This window comes from Xenopus laevis, chromosome 8L (assembly GCF_017654675.1).
Source record: "Xenopus laevis strain J_2021 chromosome 8L, Xenopus_laevis_v10.1, whole genome shotgun sequence".
In the NCBI taxonomy this organism is placed as follows: domain Eukaryota; kingdom Metazoa; phylum Chordata; class Amphibia; order Anura; family Pipidae; genus Xenopus; species Xenopus laevis.
This window is the reverse complement of record NC_054385.1, coordinates 40,535,016-40,556,320: the sequence shown is the minus strand read 5'-3', so window position 1 is coordinate 40,556,320 and position 21,305 is coordinate 40,535,016. Positions and strand designations below refer to the sequence as shown.

The 21,305-nt window shown below is 37.2% G+C and overlaps 1 protein-coding gene across 2 annotated transcripts in view; it reads left to right on the top strand.

Moving 5' to 3' along the window:
- Positions 1-21,305, top strand: part of LOC108698386 (teneurin-1) — a 405,073-nt gene that overhangs the window by 125,710 nt on the left and 258,058 nt on the right. For both annotated transcript variants that reach the window (XM_041572726.1, XM_041572725.1), the window contains exon 3: positions 14,596-14,853. In XM_041572726.1, coding sequence (XP_041428660.1) covers positions 14,596-14,853 — 258 coding nt within the window. The remainder of the gene's footprint in view (positions 1-14,595; positions 14,854-21,305) is intronic.

The window sequence follows — 21,305 nt, the reverse complement described above, 5'->3', positions numbered from 1 at the left end:
TTCTGTACTAGTAAGAGCATAGATAAAGCCGTCAACGTGGGTTTCCATTTATAATGTGCTATATAATTATTATAACAAATAATAATAGAAGATGGCAATTTCTCCAAACAGATGGCATATTAGAAATACACCATATATTTAGTATGTCATTACTGCACAGTTATCAGTGCATGTATAGAAAGGTTTACGGTTAGAAATTTGATTGCTGTTTAGTATATTGTATATAAACCCCCAGTCATAAACCTTCAAAAACTCTATAAGACCAGAATCTGTGTTCGGATGATCATATGTGAATATATTATTTTATTTTCTTCTTAAACTATTTTCACTGTGCAGTTGGCATAAGTTACGGAATAACTTTAAGGGGCAGATTTACTAAGTTCGAGTACAAAAAGTTTGAATTTCGAAGTCATTTTTTGGATACTTCGACCATCAAATAGGATACTACGACTTTGAATTTACTTCGACTTCGAATTGACTTCAACTTCGAATATTTGTCTATTCGATAATCAAAGTACTGTTATATTCTAAGGAAAATCGTACGATAAAATCGATCGAATCGTACGATTCAATTTACGGTTGTACTATCGAACTACAATCGGAATATGATCGTACAATGAATAAAATCCTCCGACTTCGAATTCGAATGTCAGAGGATTCTATTCGATGGTCGAATTTCAAAGTATTTTCCAGTTCGAAATTCGAACCCTTGATAAATCTGCCCCTAAGAGTACAGCAATATTTTTTGGAAGTGCTGGTCGGCAATGGCAGATAGTCTTTGATACAGTTTGTTCTGGATTTCTGCAGCAAGTTATATTAATATTATTATTTTAAAAAGAACATTGTCTTTGTGATCATTGACCACATATTTGCACCTTTAAATTGCAGGTTATTTTTTATTAAATACAGTAAAAATGCCACAGATTGCTATATATGGAAAGCAAATAAGCTCTGTCCATCATGAATGTCTGCTCTGTGTGTATAATGGCAATTTCTATTTGATTTCACTAACTCCACTGGTATCCTTTCTCCTATGGATTAAAATGTTATGATAGAAACCGCAAATCTCAGTACGTGACAATACTGTATATAATATTTATGTAAAAAAAAAAGGAATTCCTTTTTCTTACTGCTTGTGTGTCAGAATCCAACAAATGACTTTATACTGTAAGCTCATCTGCTCAAGTCCTCTAACATCTTTCATCTTGAGATGACCTGTAAATGTGCAGAACCAAATGTCTGTTAGAAAAGAACATCACAGATTTCTCAATGGAAGATTTGTGTGTTGACCAAATGTAGCTTAAATAGGAACTCAAGCCTAAAAAGTATTTGACCAGAAATGCCCCCAATTTTATTTAGCTTTTTATTCAGCATCTCTCCAGTTTGCAATTTCCAAATGACCCTAGAAGCCATGCATTGATTTGAGTAAGAGACTGAAATATGAATAAAGAAGGGTCTGGATAGAAAGATGAGTAATAAAAAGTAGCAATAACCGTACATGTTTAGTCTTACATAGAGATGTCGCGAACTGTTCGCCGGCGAACTTGTTCGCGCGAACATCGGGTGTTCGCGCTCGCCGGAAGTTCGCGAACGTCGCGCGACGTTCGCCATTTTGGGTTCGCCATTGTTGGCGCTTTTTTTTGCCCTCTCACCCCAGACCAGCAGGTACATGGCAGCCAATCAGGAAGCTCTCCCCTGGACCACTCCCCTTCCCTATAAAAACCGAAGCCCTGCAGCGTTTTTTCACTCTGCCTGTGTGTGCTGAAGAGATAGTGTAGGGAGAGAGCTGCTGCCTGTTAGTGATTTCAGGGACAGTTGAAAGTTTGCTGGCTAGTAATCGTTTTGATACTGCTCTGTTATTGGAGGGACAGAAGTCTGCAGGGGTTTGAGGGACATTTAAGCTTAGGTAGCTTTGCTGGCTAGTAATCTACCTTCTACTGCAGTGCTCTGTATGTAGCTGCAGTGGGCAGCTGTCCTGCTTCTGATCTCATCTGCTGACTGCTGCAATAACAGTAGTCCTTGTAAGGACTGCTTTTATTTATTTTTTTGTTGTTTTACTACTACTACTACTACTACTATAAGAGCCCAGTGCTATTAGTCTAGCAGTGTTGGGGAGTGGGACTGGTGTGCTAATCTGCTGCTCCTAGTAGTTCAGCAGCACCAACTTTAATTTTTTTTTTTTAATATTCATTTTTTTTTATTTTACTTTTTTTTATTTTACTACCGCTGTAGTAGTGTATAAGTTGACCTTTTAGGCATTATTTGCCCTGTAGGCATTATTTGCACACTGTTTTCTTCAACCCGCCATCTAGCTGTGTGACCTTGTTCACATTCTGTCTAAATATCCATAATATTACCGTCTCCAGAAAAAACACCGGAGTGACTTTTTTCAAGCAGCCATAATATATTTTACGTAATCCGTATCCACCGCTGTAGTAGTGTATACGTTGACCTTGTAGGCATTATTTGCACACTGTTTTCTTCAACCCGCCATCTAGCTGTGTGACCTTGTTCACATTCTGTCTAAATATCCATAATATTATCGTCTCTTGAAAAACCACTTGAGTTACTTTTTTTCAAGCAGCATTCATATATTTTACGTAATCCGTATCCATCGCTGTAGTAGTGTATACGTTGACCTTGTAGGCATTGTTTGCCCAGTTTTTTTGGCCGCAGCCACTGAAGCACAGAGGCCAGAAAAAATATGCCATATAAATGCTGAAAATAGTAATTTTTTGCCATACGTTGACTCAACGTATATGGCAAAAAATGACTATTTTCAGCATTTATATGGCATATTTTTTCTGGCAACTGTGCTTCAGTGGCTGCGACCAAAAAAATGCATATTTTCTGCATTTATATGGCATAATTTTTCTGGCCTCTGTGCTTCAGTGGCTGCAACCAAAAAAATTTATATTTTCAGCATTTATATGGCATAATTTTTCTGGCAACTGTGCTTCAGTGGCTGCGACCAAAAAAATGCATATTTTCTGCATTTATATGGCATAATTTTTCTGGCCTCTGTGCTTCAGTGGCTGCAACCAAAAAAATTTATATTTTCAGCATTTATATGGCATAATTTTTCTGGCAACTGTGCTTCAGTGGCTGCGTCCAAAAAAACTGGGCAAACAATGTCTACAAGGTCAACGTATGGCGAAAAATTACTATTTTCAGCATTTATATGGCATATTTTTTCTGGCAACTGTGCTTCAGTGGCTGCGTCCAAAAAAACTGGGCAAACAATGCCTACAAGGTCAACGTATGGCAGTTGTTTAAAGAGAACAGTAGATTACTAGCCAGCAAAGCTACCTAAGCTAAAATGTCCCTCAATCCCTGCAGACTTCTGTCCCTCCAATACAGAGCAGTATCAAGCAGATTACTAGCCAGCAAGCTTACTATCATCTGTCCCTGAAATCACTAACAGCTCTCCCCCTACACTATCTCTTCCAAGCACACACAGGCAGATTTTTCAGATACATTTTTGCCCTTGATCCCCCTCTGGCATGCCACTGTCCAGTTCGTTGCACCCTTTAAACAACTTTAAAATCATTTTTCTGGCCAGAAATGTCTTTTCTAGATGTTAAAGTTCGCCTTCCCATTGAAGTCTATGGGGTTCGCGAACCGTTCGCGAACCGCTCGCATTTTTGCGCAAGTTCGCGAATATGTTCGCGAACTTTTTTTCCGACGTTCGCTACATCCCTAGTCTTACAGAACATTTGTTTTTTGATGGCCATGACACCACAAGAGTCAGAAGAAATAATTGAAAAAAACTACAAACAATAATGAAAAACAATTGAAACATTGCTTAGATCTGGCCATGCTGTAACATAAGGAAGTGAATTGACGGGAGCCTTTTGCAACTACGGGTGAAAATCAATGAAAAAACTTTATTGCAAAGTAATCATTAAAAACATGAACAGGTATCATCTTAGAGACCTTTAACTAAACCATGTGGGGTCTAGTCACCTGATGCATTTCATGCCTCACTTTGGCACTTCATCAGACACAGCATGGTTTAGTTAAAGGTCTCTAATATGATATCTGTTCATGTTTTTAATGATAACTTGTCAATAAGGTTTTTTCATTGATTTTCACCCATAGTTTGCAAAAGGCTCCCGTCAATTCACTTCCTAATGGGACACAGCAGATTCTGGCATGAACAGAGTCCAGTCGACGGGTAGCCGCCACAAGGGTAACTATAAGACCACCTACATGTGATTTTCCAAAGAACATGCTGTAACATACTAAAAGTTAACTTAAAAGTGAACCACTCTTTAAGGTCAACTTTTCAGTGCTAGGGGCAATGCACATGCTCGGTGTGGGTCTTTGGACTGATGCAGAGAAGGTAAGCTTAGTAAGCTAAGAAATCAAGGTTACATCTATCGCAATAGCTGATGCAACAGGGTTTATTATAAATACATTCTGATGCACAATGCACTGGTGTATAAGCTGCCATATAATGTGAATCTGAATTAATTACTAATCAGCCTTGTATCATTAATTTTATATTGTAAGAAGGTCCCTAAACTCAGGTAACTGACAGCAGCCCAGAGCATGTGCTGTGGATTGGTGGAAAAATGAAGCGGGGCTACTGGGAACATCTTTGGAGACCCAGATCTTTACTGCTAAAGGGCTGTAGTGACCTTGGGCTGGCACAGAAGCCCAAAACATAAGGTGTTACAATGTTGGCCCAATTCCTTTGAGCCTTAGCCCTCCAGTAAAGGTACTCTTACTGCAAACATTTCTTTGCTTGATTGCACTTAGCATGCATCAATGTATTTTCTATGTATAAATAAGAAAACCTTTTTTATGACTGTTTCTGAAACTACCAATTCATGTGGTTCCCCAATGCAGTACACATATAAAATAGGGTTTTTCTTACTGTAATGATATTTAGTGGGTTAGCTGGTTCACATTCTACTGTGAGTTGGGCCATTGCTGGCCAGGTGTGGGGAAATATTGCAAAGCATTAAACATTCTCTTTATTAGGCAAAAGGGGCAAAATAATAATAATTAAAGGATCAGTAGATCCAATATACAGAGATATCATGTAGATACCCAAATCTGCTTGCAAAACCAGTGACATATTATTGAATGAATCGCTTCAATCTACACAGGGGAGAGCAGGATAAAATATCTGATATCAGACTGAAAGGTAATATTAGAATACTGTACAGAATATAAGCTTTGATTTATACTCTTTAAATTTAATAGCAGTGAGAGTATATGCTGTTCCATAATGAAAGAACAGTCCATCTTTAATATTTGGAACTGTCAAACAATATGGAGTACTTTGGGCACATTTACTAAAGAGTGAATTGTTTTTTCTGACAATTTGCAGCAACATTGCCTATTTAATAAAAGATGAGCAGCACGCTTTTGCTGCATTTCAGCAGATGAATTTTGCTCAGGCAAACGATCGTAAATCTTCTAGTTTATCAAAGTTTCAATTTGTTACCCTTTTAACCAAAATCCATTTTGTCAGGTTCTGACTGGCGAATTAATACAATGAAGTTACATCCTCGTCATTATTATGTCAGTTACATTATATCCTGTATTCCATAAAAGTCATAAGTAAAAGTCTAAACACTGGCGGTTTTTCATATTTAAAGTAGAATTATGTTTACAAGTTGTAACTGTTAGGGGCAGATTTATCAAGGGACGAATACTTCGAAATTCGACCATTGAATTGGAATACTCCGACTTCGAATATCAAAGTCAAATTTTTTTTCATCGAATTTGGGTATCCTGCGGTCGAAGTAAAATTGTTTTATTCGAAGGATTTCAGCGATCGATCGAATGATTTTACTTCGACTTCCAAAAACTTAGGAAAATGCTCTACAAGGTCCCCATAGGATAACATAGCACTTCGGCAGGTTTAATTTGGCGAAGTATTGAAATCAATGTTTTTTTAAAGAGACAGTACTTTGATTATCGAATGGTCGAATATTCGAACGATTTTACTTCAAATCGAATTCGAAGTCGTAGTATCCTATTCGATGGTCAAAGTATCCAAAAAATTACTTAGAATTTCGAATTTTTTTACTTCGAAAATTCCCTCTAATTCACTTTGACCCTTGATAAACTGCCCCTTATTCATATTTACATTTTTTTTTAACACTTGAAGCTCATGTCACATTTGTTTTAGGATGGGCTCATGGCCTAGGACAATATAGAATCTCTGTCTTCATTTTGCTTCCTTGAACATTTTTAATAAAAAGTGGCCACTTCCAGCAATTTCACCAACATTACTAATAAATACATACATATGACCTTTATATACCCACTGAATTTAAATTGACATAAGTATAAGTTAACAAAGTTTCTCTAGGAAGAAAGTAACGCTAGAGGAAATTTGTTATGAAATTTTATCGCCAAGAAATCTTGACAAAAGTATGTCAGTTTTTTGCCAAGACGCAATTGCGCATTTTGATGAATATGCATATTTGCCACGAAATAATGTCTAAAGTAGTTGCGTGAAGTCTGGTGGAGACTTCAGAAGCCGAAATTTGCATGTTAGTAAATATGCCCCCTTGAGTTCTGCTGCACACGTGCTTAAACCCAAGGGAGTTTTCTTTTTTAAATTACATTATTGCTATTTTAAAAAAGTACTTTTCATATTGTGTTTTCCTTATTTGCCTTGTGGTATTTGGATTAGACAAATAATGTAGAATAGACTTAGACATAAAGTTGACATGTATAGCGAGTTTTAATATTTTACAAGCATGATTGCTTTCCTAGCTTCATAGTTAAAATTTAATTGCAACCGACGGGCTCATCTCTAATGGAGATTAAAATAGCGCATGCTGGATTCTTGTATATTCTTGTATAAGTCGATGACTGTTAATGCACCTCTTTGGCAAAGTCAACCCATTACAACAAGGTATGAAAGATGTAAATTAAACCATAACCTGCATAAAATGCAGAACCTATGTATGTTGCACCTTTTTAATGGAAAACATATGGTATCATTTTATTATTTTGCAGAAAAATAAAGGAGGAATGTGTGTCATTCCTATTTTGTGTCCTCAGTCAGCAAGTACAAATATAAATATTTATGTGAGCCACCAATATATTCTACAAAGACATTTTGGATATTTCCACTAACCTTTGTCCCATAAAAAACTACAATTCTATTTATGGTATATTTTTGGACTGTGTGAACAAACCAGAACACCTGCAGGAAACCCACACAAAAGGTTATAGAGGTGGTGCCCTGGTGAGAATTGAACATGAAATCCTGGAGTTCAGATGCAGTCATGGGAATTCACATTGACAGTTCAACATTAATAAACAGCTTAGATTTTTAACAAAATCTAACTTTAGGAGACTCTCCTACTTTAGAATTTAACAGCAAGAAGGAAAAAAATAAGTAGACTTAAGGTATGGTGATCAAAATTACAGTAGTCCCCTTATGCGGAAAACCCCAGGTCCCAAGCATTTTGGATAACAGGTCCCATACCTGTACCTTGTTAGAGAGTACCCAGCCGACTTCTTAGACTAAATTATGAAATAATCACTATCACCTCCTTTAAAAGGCTAAACCATTGTGTCTCCAAACTTAATAAATATTCGAGTGGTACTAGTTTCTAGGAAGGTTTTTTCAAAAAAAAAAAAAGCTGGAGGTGTCACCTCAAAGTCAGCTGATGTCTAATGTAAGTAACTGCAATTGCTTCAGTCTCTGCTGCCTCCCAACTCTCAAGTATCCTTATTTATCCTTATTTATGTCTAAGTCTATTTCCCTGCCACTAACTCTGCACAGGGGGTGGTGGTGATATCATTTTGTGGGCAGGGACTTCATTGGGCAAACCAGTAACATTACAGGGGTGGAGCTATGATGTGGCAGCTGGCAATTGATTGATTGCCACTTCAATCTCTGAAAGTCCCGCCCAGTTTAACTAATTTGGCATCTGGGTCCAAACAGGATAGGCGGTACCCCAAGTATCCCGTAGTGCATTTTTATGTCTTTTTTGGCACTATGTGCATGAATACAGTATGTAATATTGCACAATGTATAGAAAACCTTTTTATCACATTAACGTGCCAGATGCATTCCAGGTTAGTGAAAGTCTCTGCAAGCCCTAAGAAATACGACAGCCAATTTAGTATAGAAGGCATACAGAAGCTTAGTAGCTGTTCAGTCAGAACGTGTCATTTTATTTTAGCATGTTGAACTTTGCCATCATTTTACAGACTAATATTCTCGGGTTGTAAAATTCAAGTAATTCATGTTAGTTAGAAATTTACCAAAAGCAAATCTGTCATAGTTAAAACTGAAATGATTCTTCTTAATTATGCCCTGTGAATAGTGTTTTTTTAAGATGTAAAATCCATTCTACATAAAACATGTGCCCTGGTTTTATTTTATAATGATGTTCCCTGTAAAATTCCTTCTGTGAAATGTGTATGTTTCAGACCATCAGCCTTCGCTTTGTGTCATTCCCTGTAGCTAAAACTTTGGGTATGCTTCATATTCTCATAATACAAAACTAACTTTTTCAGTTAAAGGGGAACTTTGGTATAGAATTTGTCTATCTTCAGCATTTGTGAACTGGGGATTGTTCGGTAGGGTTGTAAGGTTATTTACATTTGCAAATGTGGAGAAATTTTTATAGCAATCAATGCACAAAGTGTGTCCTTCTAATCGAAATATCAACATGTTCTTCAAGTACAATTTGCCCTAAAGGAGAAGGAACAGTGCTCTTTACTTGGGGTTGCCAAAAGTTAGGCACCCCAATTAATTGTATATACTTACCTCACACCCTGGGTCGGTGCTCCTATCAGCAGAAAACTGCACCGGTCCAGGGTTATTCCAGCGACCACCATGGAACGACCAGCTTCTGGCTTTTTCTTTCTTTGTGTGGGTGCACGTGTACAGTAACCGCGATAAGCCACTTTAATGCAGAAGTCAGTCATTTAATTCTCCTCTGCATGCATCTGCCCCAGGATATTTAAAGAAAGAAGAAGCAAGAAGGTGATCACTCAGTGGAGCTTGCTGGAATAACCCTGGTGCAGTTTTCTACTGATAGGAGCACCAGCCCGGGGTGTGAGTTAAGTATATACTGTATAATCACTTGGGGGTTCCTAAATTCCATGAATTTGAAAAATCTTTCTTAGTTTAAAATACCCTAATTTAATATGCCTGTCTACTTGCCCTATTTATCACCTTTTTCTATAAGTATTACATAAATTTCCCTAATATTCCTATGACACACAGGCTGTTATCCCTCAGGAAGGACCATGGTGGCCAGTATGACATTTCAATCTTTAACCACCCTTTAGTCCCAAGACTTTCAGGTAGCTTGCCAAGCTCTGTGATATGGGGCCCTGCTTTGCTTCTGCAACCCTTTATCAAGGGTATAGATGCTTTAGCATCTTTGTTTCTACTTACAAGGTTAAACCTTTACCTTGTACAAGGTGCATCCCATTAATCACATTTCGCAACCTCTTACACATAGGCCAGATAAGCACTCATTTCACATACTTATGCAATAAACTAAAATAAGAAGTTTTAGCTCAATTACAGATAAAACGTTCACGCAAAGGATGGTGCTTCCATTTCCCACCTACAGTAATTCATTCTTTTCTACGAACCTTTTCTATTGTCACGCCTACGCTCCCAGCTCTTAAATTATTGATTCTTTCATGCCTCTTGAGTTTTGATCTTTCCTTTAGAGAATGTATTTAAGTATCATTGTGTCATGCTATAATCCTGCTTCAGACCTTGATATTTTTTTCTGTAAACTCTCTTTGAAATTAATTGTGATTCTTTGATGATGACTACAGTATTAATAGTTTTTTTTTAATAATAATAATAAGTTATATAACCATTATCACTGATTGCTCTGTTGCCAGAGGAAAAAATCTGGTGTTTACACCAAAACGGTAGACAAATGCCTTATGCAGTCAGTTCAGTAAGGTTTTTCTGGTGTGTTGCTGCTTCAAATATGTATCTTTTACTCTACAGTTTCTCAAACTCTGTAGAATGAGAATGAACTCCACCACTTCTTCCTAGGCTTTAACTGGCTGCCAATGTTGGTTCTCTGTCTTTTGCCTAACTGAACAGGATTTGGGGATCATTGACTTAACATTTCTTCTAGACAGCTGTCCAATTCCCTCTCACATTGTCCTGCACCTTCACCTCTTACTGCCTAGAATGGTGTGTTCTCATCTCACTTTAATTTATTACCACTCGGGCAGTATTAGCAGGGGTGTAACTACAGAGGAAGCAGACCCTGAGACGACAAGGGGCCCAGGATGCATATGGGGGCCCCTTGAGGCCATTATTAATTAATCGTTTTAATATATATTTGTAAAACAGGATATTTTGGGGGCCCTAAAATGATTTTGCTGTGGAGCTCCAATTATAACTCCCCATCACTCCATAGTGAATTATTATTCACTGTTGGTGCAAATCCTGACCAACCATTGGCATTTAATAGGGTATTGTACAGTCTTCTGAATATTAGAGGAATAGTACTGATGTACCACTTCATGAGACATAGTCCATACATTCAGATGATACAATGACCTGGTCCTTGGTGTCAAAATGAGGTGCTTGCATCTACAGTAGGGATGTAGCGAACGTCGGAAAAAAAGTTCGCGAACATATTCGCGAACTTGCGCAAAAACGCGAGCGGTTCGCGAACGGTTCGCGAACCCCATAGACTTCAATGGGAAGGCGAACTTTAACATCTAAAAAAAAAAATTTCTGGCCAGAAAAATGATTTTAAAGTTGTTTAAAGGGTGCAACGACCTGGACAGTGGCATGCCAGAGGGGGATCAAGGGCAAAAATGTATCTGAAAAATCTGCCTGTGTGTGCTTGGAAGAGATAGTGTAGGGGGAGGGCTGTTAGTGATTTCAGGGACAGATGATAGTAAGTTTGCTGGCTAGTAATCTGCTTGATACTGCTCTGTATTGGAGGGACAGAAGTCTGCAGGGATTTGAGGGACATTTTAGCTTAGGTAGCTTTGCTGGCTAGTAATCTACTGTTCTCTTTAAACAACTGCCATACGTTGACCTTGTAGGCATTGTTTGCCCAGTTTTTTTGGACGCAGCCACTGAAGCACAGTTGCCAGAAAAAATATGCCATATAAATGCTGAAAATAGTCATTTTTCGCCATACGTTGACCTTGTAGACATTGTTTGCCCAGTTTTTTTGGTTGCAGCCACTGAAGCACAGTTGCCAGAAAAAATATGCCATATAAATGCTGAAAATAGTCATTTTTCGCCATACGTTGACCTTGTAGACATTGTTTGCCCAGTTTTTTTGGTTGCAGCCACTGAAGCACAGTTGCCAGAAAAAATATGCCATATAAATGCTGAAAATAGTCATTTTTTGCCATATACGTTGAGTCAACGTATGGCAAAAAATGACTATTTTCAGCATTTATATGGCATATTTTTTCTGGCCTCTGTGCTTCAGTGGCTGCGGCCAAAAAAACTGGGCAAACAATGCCTACAAGGTCAACGTATACACTACTACAGCGGTGGATACGGATTACGTAAAATATATTATGGCTGCTTGAAAAAAGTCACTCCGGTGTTTTTTCTGGAGACGGTAATATTATGGATATTTAGACAGAATGTGAACAAGGTCACACAGCTAGATGGCGGGTTGAAGAAAACACTGTGCAAATAATGCCTACAAGGTCAACGTATACACTACTACAGCGGTGGATACGGATTACGTAAAATATATTATGGCTGCTTGAAAAAAGTCACTCCGGTGTTTTTTCTGGAGACGGTAATATTATGGATATTTAGACAGAATGTGAACAAGGTCACACAGCTAGATGGCGGGTTGAAGAAAACACTGTGCAAATAATGCCTACAAGGTCAACGTATACACTACTACAGCGGTGGATACGGATTACGTAAAATATATTATGGCTGCTTGAAAAAAGTCACTCCGGTGTTTTTTCTGGAGACGGTAATATTATGGATATTTAGACAGAATGTGAACAAGGTCACACAGCTAGATGGCGGGTTGAAGAAAACACTGTGCAAATAATGCCTACAAGGTCAACGTATACACTACTACAGCGGTGGATACGGATTACGTAAAATATATTATGGCTGCTTGAAAAAAGTCACTCCGGTGTTTTTTCTGGAGACGGTAATATTATGGATATTTAGACAGAATGTGAACAAGGTCACACAGCTAGATGGCGGGTTGAAGAAAACACTGTGCAAATAATGCCTACAAGGTCAACGTATACACTACTACAGCGGTGGATACGGATTACGTAAAATATATGAATGCTGCTTGAAAAAAGTCACTCCGGTGTTTTTTCTGGAGACGGTAATATTATGGATATTTAGACAGAATGTGAACAAGGTCACACAGCTAGATGGCGGGTTGAAGAAAACACTGTGCAAATAATGCCTACAGGGCAAATAATGCCTAAAAGGTCAACTTATACACTACTACAGCGGTAGTAAAATAAAAAAAAGTAAAATAAAAAAAAAATGAATATTAAAAAAAAAAATTAAAGTTGGTGCTGCTGAACTACTAGGAGCAGCAGATTAGCACACCAGTCCCACTCCCCAACACTGCTAGACTAATAGCACTGGGCTCTTATAGTAGTAGTAGTAGTAGTAGTAAAACAACAAAAAAATAAATAAAAGCAGTCCTTACAAGGACTACTGTTATTGCAGCAGTCAGCAGATGAGATCAGAAGCAGGACAGCTGCCCACTGCAGCTACATACAGAGCACTGCAGTAGAAGGTAGATTACTAGCCAGCAAAGCTACCTAAGCTAAAATGTCCCTCAAACCCCTGCAGACTTCTGTCCCTCCAATAACAGAGCAGTATCAAAACGATTACTAGCCAGCAAACTTTCAACTGTCCCTGAAATCACTAACAGGCAGCAGCTCTCTCCCTACACTATCTCTTCAGCACACACAGGCAGAGTGAAAAAACGCTGCAGGGCTTCGGTTTTTATAGGGAAGGGGAGTGGTCCAGGGGAGAGCTTCCTGATTGGCTGCCATGTACCTGCTGGTCTGGGGTGAGAGGGCAAAAAAAAGCGCCAACAATGGCGAACCCAAAATGGCGAACGTCGCGCGACGTTCGCGAACTTCCGGCGAGCGCGAACACCCGATGTTCGCGCGAACAAGTTCGCCGGCGAACAGTTCGCGACATCTCTAATCTACAGTAAGTTTCTCCACCATAAAACATAATGGTTAACACTACATAAATCTGCTACTTTTACTACACAGTACCATTACTGTGTTTATGGTAGTACACATTCATTTGAATAATAATGTTAAACAAAATTATTAACCTCAATATAGGCATTCACTACATATGTTAAACTATGGATTGAAATAAAGGATATATGTTATTGTCGCTTATATTCTTTCATGATTATACTCAGGTATGGCATAAACAGGATATGAAGCTTAGCATCTGCTTAATATACCCATATCTCAATAAATCTCTGTTCTTTACATCTTATCATATCCAGTGACTCCATATTCTCAAGGGTATCAAGCAACCTGTGCTTCTTTAAGCCTTTCATTTTCCTTTGCTCTCTCTACCCTTTCCCAAACCAGCCATCATTTTTATTAGACATAAATAGGTCATGTGAAGGGATGTCACACTAAGAGGGTTATTTATTAAAGCTCAAATTTTTCTGGTCAGTGTTTTAAAGGGGAAAAATTTTTTTGAGAAAAAAAAACATTTTTAGAGATTTATTATACCTCAATGCTGCTAAAAGTCAGAATTCTAAAATACTCGATCTGAAACCCGTCAAGGTCCTGTAGAAGTCAATTGCAGAAGTCCCTTTTCCAATCTGATGATATTGTGGTCTGCACTAGGTTTCGTACAATAATCTAAAAAAATGCAGGTTGAAAAAATTGAGGGATTCCAGAGTCAAATCCGAAAAATTTGTACGATTCAAGATTTTTCATGATTTTATCGAGACTTTCCCAAACCAAATTTTTCAAGTTATTTTATTAATAAATAAGGTAAAATCGTGGATGACAATTGGTTGAGTTTGTTTTATTGAAGTTATGAGAGCGATTTGAGTTTTGTAAAAAAAAACCTTTGTGATGGAGCTGGGAGAGAATCCATAAGGTGGCCCTGCCATGATTACAGGCAATAATAAATGTGAGTACTGTATAGTTCTAATTTATAAACACGTTAACATTAAACAGTTAAAGCCACACAGATACTATTTGGATGATTTGAAATAAATCTTTGTATATGATAGAAATCAAGATTTTCATTATAATAATGTCACTTTTGTTTGATTTTAACTCCTCCAACATTTATTCCCAAGCAAACATCTCTTTAAGGCAAATGCGGTACTGATGGGTTAATCTGATTTGATATCGCTCAGCCATGCAGTGCATAGAAATGGTTCCAATATTTGCATTTAAAAAATTCACAGGACATTTTTCAGCTTATGAACAGAATACAAATGAGTAAATCAAAGTCATACAATGTGCTTATTCTGTCTTTCAGAAAAATGTACTTTAATGTTGGATTTCCCAATGTATATTCAAGTATTTTTTAACAGTTATGTTTGTTTGTTTGTTTTTATTTATCAACAATGTTGTGTTTTTTTTTTTTTTTTCTTTTTTTTTCAGAGATGGAATTCTGTGAAACACCACATATCTTATGCTCTGGCTACCAGACTAACTTACACAGTATTTCACAACATGGCTACCCTGTAGAGATGGGATCTGATGTGGACACTGAGACAGAAGCAGTTTCACCAGACCGGGCTCTCAGGATGTGGATGAGGGAGATGAAATCAGAACACAGTTCTTGCTTGTCAAGTAGAGCTAACTCAGCATTATCCCTGACGGACACCGATCATGAAAGGAAGTCTGATGGGGAGAATGGTAATATAGCATCTCACAAAGAATATACTTTGTACACTTGAATGTGATTGCTCATCTAAATAGTGTACCTTTAAGCAGTACTGGGCCTTGGTGGAAAAAACATAGACTAAGGTACAAAAGACATTATATTGTGAAACATAGAAATTGGGTTGCTATGAGTTAAACCCCCCCCTTCTTGCCTGCCCCCCAGTCTAGCAATACTGTCTTTCTGTATCTTTGTTTAAAGATTTAAATCTTTGAAGATATGCTTATTTTTCAAACTAGCGTGAGGAGACACCTGCTTTTCTGATAGGCTGGTGTAAATATATATAAACAATACCCTAACTTATACTCTAAGGGGCAAATTCACTAACATTCATAGTTTCGCCAGGCGCAACTTTGCCGCGCTTCACCACACTTCGCCAGGCGTAGTTTCGCCAGCGCTCCGCAAATTCACTAAAATCCGAAGTTGCGCTCAGGGGTAGCGTAAGGTTGCGAAGTTGCGCTAGCGTTGATTCGCTATGTAAAGTGAAGTTACGCTAGTGAAGGCTAATTTGCATACGGCGCCAAATTCAAATTTCAATGGAGGAATACGTATCAGCACTACAAATGCCTAGAAAACCTTCAAATTAGCAAATAAAATTTTTATTTTGCCCTACACATGTGCTCACTGTCTAGGTAAGTTGCCATGAGTCAGGAAATGTAGGGGGGAAGGAGGGGAGCCCCAAAAATTTTTTCGATCTTTTTCAGCCTATCACCCATAATGTAGAAAACACGCCAGCGTTTTTTGGGACTTAGAAAAAATTTTGACTTTTTTTGAAACAATCCCTATCTCTCTATTGCGCTTCGCCTGGTCTGAGGTGGCGAAGGAAGTCTAGCATAAAAGGTAGCGTTCAGTACACTGCGCAAGTTAGTGAATTTGTGTAGTTACGTCGCTAGCGAAAATTCGCCAGGCGTAAGGGTGCGAAGTAACACTAGCGAAACTACGCCAGCGTTCGTTAGTGAATTTGCACAGTAACGAATTAACGCTAGCATTCGGCGCTTCGGCGCTTAGTGAATTTGCCCCTAAGTGCTTCATTTCTACCCTTTTTACTTCTGCCCCTATTTCAGTGTGAATGGAAAGGAACAGTGAATGAGACCCATTCAGAGACCAACACTGAGGTACTGGTGAGGAGGATGTGAGAGTTAGTTTATTCTTGATAGGGACATATACCAGTAAATGGGCAATAAACGCAAACACAACTAAAATGGCTTTTGTATCCTGTAAATCTCAAAAGCAGCTGATCCCCTCCTATGAAATTCCACTGACAGAGAAGTCTAACACTGGACCAATACTAAATCAAGCAGATGTACAATCCCAGTTAAATGTCCTTTAGTATTTTTGAAATGTGTATAGTCTTTCTTTACTGTATATTATTCATAAGAAGCAGGATCATTTCTTGGGACATAATTCTGCATGTATTTATTAGATTTGCCAATAAATCTTGTTTTTTTACATTTTAAGAAATATTGATAAACTACGTGGATTTGTAGCTTGAAAATCAATTCCAACAGTTCATTTGCTGAAGACTTAGCTTTCTTCTCCATTAAGGGATGGAACATCAATATTCCATCCCTTAATCCAATCATCTATTTTCACTTGAGATAACTTAGTCTCCCATTGGTTTAGATCTCATAGTCTTGGTGAATGTATACAAAACTAGCATGTGTGGGCCAAAGATAGAAGCTCAAAATCCATTTCTTAGGAATTAACAACACAAAATAACACCCAATGCCTAACAGCACTTGGAGTGCTAAGGAAAATATCTGCTTGGAAACCACTCCTACCATAACAAACCTTCTCCCACTCTTTTAAACACATCCTATGCTCTAAAGTCCATATTCAGTAACTATTCTCTATTACACTACCAAGTTTAGGCCTTAGGCCGAAGGTTCTGTTTCTTGTAAAGAAAAAAAAACAGATAAAAAAATGAAACAAAAAATAAATCCTTAAAAAATAAATCGGCCATGTCCAGTAAAATGATAATGAATTTTATTTCAGACGATAGAATACTTCCAGTAATAGAGGATAGAATACATCCAGTAATTATTAACGCTCAAATTTAAAGTGTTGTCATTTGACAGTACTTGCCACAAATATTTAGTTAAGAAACTTGAGAGACACCTTGATAAGGTTGAAGAAACTCTCAAATTGCTTATGTCGATAATCTGTGATAACAACGCTTTAGTGATTTGTTATATAACTTTAATGGTTTGTTATATAAAGAAACAAGAGAAACTGTGAAAGATAATGTCTATTTCAATTTTTTTTATAAAAAGGGAAGATGTATTTTCACACCAGGATACCATTTCTATTTGAATAGGTTAGCGTAACAATGGAAAGTGCTGTGTTTATCAAAAGGAAATAATCTAATTCCTCAAATGTCCTCAAATTGATTGACTACTAGAGAAATATTCCAGTTATTCCAAATAATTTATTGTATGGTGCTGTGGAATATGTTGGTGCCTTATAAATATGTGTGTTAATATTTATTCAGCATGAGGTCTTATAGCCTGGGTCTTATATTTTGTATTTATACCATAGTACTTATCTTGTACTTTCATTATATTTCATATGTGTGGGTTTGCTACTATTCAATGATACAATGTACTGTACTCACCTTGCAACTTCTGTCTGCTTTGTTTGGATGCCATTCATACAGGTCCAATAGTCACAATGCAGGAATGTAAGAAAGTTGCCATTTTATTAAGGAAAGAGTATATACAGTAGATATAGTGATAAGCATCCTTACATAGCTTGTACCTTCCTATATTACTCTTCTTTAAAGAATATGGACCTAACAGTAAGTATTTTCCTGTGTAAGAAGACTGGGAGGAATGTCACAGTGCATAGCAATGCATATTCATCAGATGACTCTCCCCTCCCACACACCTGGTGTACACAAGGAGGTCCTATTTGTTTCTTGGGTTCCTCTCAAGATGGAAGGCCCAATATAGTCCAACGATTCATAATGCTTAATAAAGTTTGAGTGTTTGTTGGGGAGCCAAATAATAAGTTATAGTCAGAGTTATGGCTAGATCGTTCATTGAGATGTTTAGGGGGGCAGTATTTAGCTCCACCAATGAATGTCAATGGGTTAACTCCATTTATATTCACTACCTTCAGAACCCAAGCTAGACAAAGGTTTGAGACTGTGCCCTGTAACTTAGTTATTAGAATAAAAAAATTGCAGATGTATTTCTGTATATTTAACAATTACTGGGTTCTGGGTAAATTGCACTAAGCTATTTCATGCACGGAATACTCCTAATTATGTGAGGGTTCATGTGATGTATATGGGGTCTGAAATGTAGCCCACATTCCACTGGAGTATAAAATATATGATATTTGGGACCAAGAGAAGCATTGCAGAAGTAATAGAACACTAAACAGGACAAATTTACATTTGTAAAATTAAAAAGCCTTTTGATTATTGTTAATGAAAAATGTTGGAAATTAAATTTCCCCTCTTAAAAACTACAAATTGCTTGCTCTTGGAATTTTTTCCATTTTATATTCTTAACTAAGCACCCTTGTAGACAACTATGTGTAAATATTTACCTAATACCGTTTGTAAAAAAATGTTGTTTGTGAATACTTAAAAAGGAGATACTTAGAGGCACAATTAGCAAATGTTGAACTCTATCTCTCTGAAGATTACCTAGGAATAAATAGAGAGTGGTGATATTTTTCTGTGATGAGTTCTAATTGCAAACTTTGATAAATCTGCCCCTTAGTATTAGATGTAGCTTGGTTGATGACAACAGGGAAATAAATCATTTGAACTGCTAATTTTTGAATTTTACACAACTGAGGAACTAGCTAATAAAGACTTCCTTTTTAGAAGAACATTTTCTAATAATTTAACCATTGATGGCTGGTTAACTGAGGAGGAAATTCATAAAAGACTAGAAAAGGCTAGATTGGCTAATATGTTTCCATTTCAAAAAAGGGTACTGATCTGAGCCTTAAAGCTGTATGATTGACATTAGTGGTAGGAAAGCTTTTGGAGGGGATAATAAGGTATAAGATACAGGAATGCATTGCAAATCACACTGCTATGAGTTTGTAATACCATGGTTTAATGTATAACACACATATCTTTCCCCAAAAATCATATTGTGTTCTATGAGGAGGTGAGCAGAAACCTTGACATTGGGATGGTGGTGGGAATGATCTACTTAGATTTTGCTAGAGCATTTTGATACAGTACCACACAGAAGGATACTAATAAAATTAATGAATATTGACTTTGTAAATAATACTCGTACTTGGATAGAGAACACGCTAAAGGAAATTTTACAAAGAGTAGTTATGAATGATACATTTTGAGAAATATTTGGGGATTTTTTGAGGATAACCAACTATGGGGTATATTTATCAAAGAGTGAAGTTAATAGTGAAGTTCCGCCACTAGAGTGAAATTTCGCCACTTCCCATTCATTTCTATGGGGTTTTTAAAGGCTTATTTATCAAAGGGTGAAATTTCACTTTCACCCATTGATAAATACACCTTTCAAAATCCCATAGAAATGAATTGAGAGCTGCAGAATTTCACTCTAGTGGCGGTACTTCACTCTTTGATAAATTTACCCCTAAGTTTCTCTAGACAGTGTTGATCAGTGGCTTCTAAAGCAAAGTACTGTCTTAAATAAATTAAAAAGGTCATTGACTAGATGGAAGACAAATGATAATATGATAATATTGATCCCTAGTAAAGCCTTACCTTGAGTATGCAGTGCAATTTTGGTCCAGTCTTTAAGAATATGTGATATGGTAAAAGGTATATGCAGGTCAGTTCTGGGGTTAAGAGCCCTGGATAATGGATATTGCAGTCAACTTACTGCATTGCTGGTTTTCTTTAGTAGCCAGGGCTAAAAAGGAAGGAAGGATTCTGGGTGTGGTATTAGCCTACTGTCCATAAATTAGTCAGGTGACTCACAGAGTGGAGGCGGAGAGCCTACTGTGAACACCCACTGAGTGGGGAGAAACTAACTATGTACGCCTGATGCCACTGTTTTGTCAGACAGCCACTGAGGAAACTGAGCTGTATCAGTAAGTGCTGGACTGTATTACTTATGATTTTTTGCCAACTTGGAACTTTTGTTTAAGCCTTCTGTTTGAGCTGGTTGAAATAAAATCAGCCCAGGCAGGAATTGAACTTAATGTGCTAAGAAAAGTGCCAAGGTAAAGATCCAAGCTACCAGAAATCTCACAAAGGATATTGGAGAAAATGCAGAAACATGCAACTAAATTGCTAAAAGAAATGGAGCAATTGAGCTATGAGGAAAGGTTATCAAGGCTGTATTAGCGTCACACCAACAGGGCTTCATAAATATGCACAAATTTCACACTGGAAGCACGTGAACCATCAGCTCATTTGTTTATTGTGTGATTTATTTATTGTGTGATTTGTTTATGTGTAACATCTATTATATGCAAAGAAAATGAGTGACCTCAGATTAAAGCAGTCCCCTATAATACATCCCATACTTGTTTATAGTGATATGTTTAGAAACATTTTTATTCTGTTGAAAATATGAAGCCTGTGCAGTATGTTTCTGGTGTCAACAGCAGAGATTTTCCAACACAGTTGGAGTGAGGGAGTATAATGACTCCACATCTGAAGTGGACAGTCTGATCAGCTGGACAAGGTGGTTATAAGTTGCCAGATATCCTACTGAGCAAAGGCTTTCTGCTTCTGTGTTACCATAATTACTAAGCCTATTTATTTGTTTTAATTCTACTATTCGACAGTTCATGCTTTTTATTTATATTTAATTTTGTGCAGTGTAAATACACTCCAACCAGTTATATAAGTAATACTTTCTTTACCACAATGTTGAAAATTGCATAAATGTAGCTTTTATTAAAGCTGACGGATCCTTTGTATTTAATCCTGTGTATACAGTAGCTGTCACGATGATGACATCACTTAAAAAATAGGGCACCTTAATCTACTATATGAATGGCACCTGCATACAGCTTTGTCCTTACATAATAAGAAAAGATGCACTAAATGAATAGGAATTATGACAAAGAATATAATTTCAGCAGCATTATGCAAAAGCTTTTAAAAGTTAATAAGAAGTAATTAATGACAATGCAGCTGTTTAAAAAAAAAAGAGCAAAGGATTAGGGGAAAGAGATACAAAGAAACAAAGTAAGACACAGAAGGAAACACAGTAATTACAACCTCTGTAACATTGTCCCACTGTGTCCTTAAAGTAGGTGGGTTAGAGATCAGTACTTATACGTATATTTACCTATGATAATCCTGTTTACCTATATCACCTAGACATTTGCTAGTCTAACATACAGCGGTTCTGCTGAGGTGCTTCTGGGCAGATTCTGGTTCTTCTAAATGACACTGTAATGAAAATTGAAGAGGAAGACATACTGTTGTTTCATTGTTCTCATTGGGATTCTCATT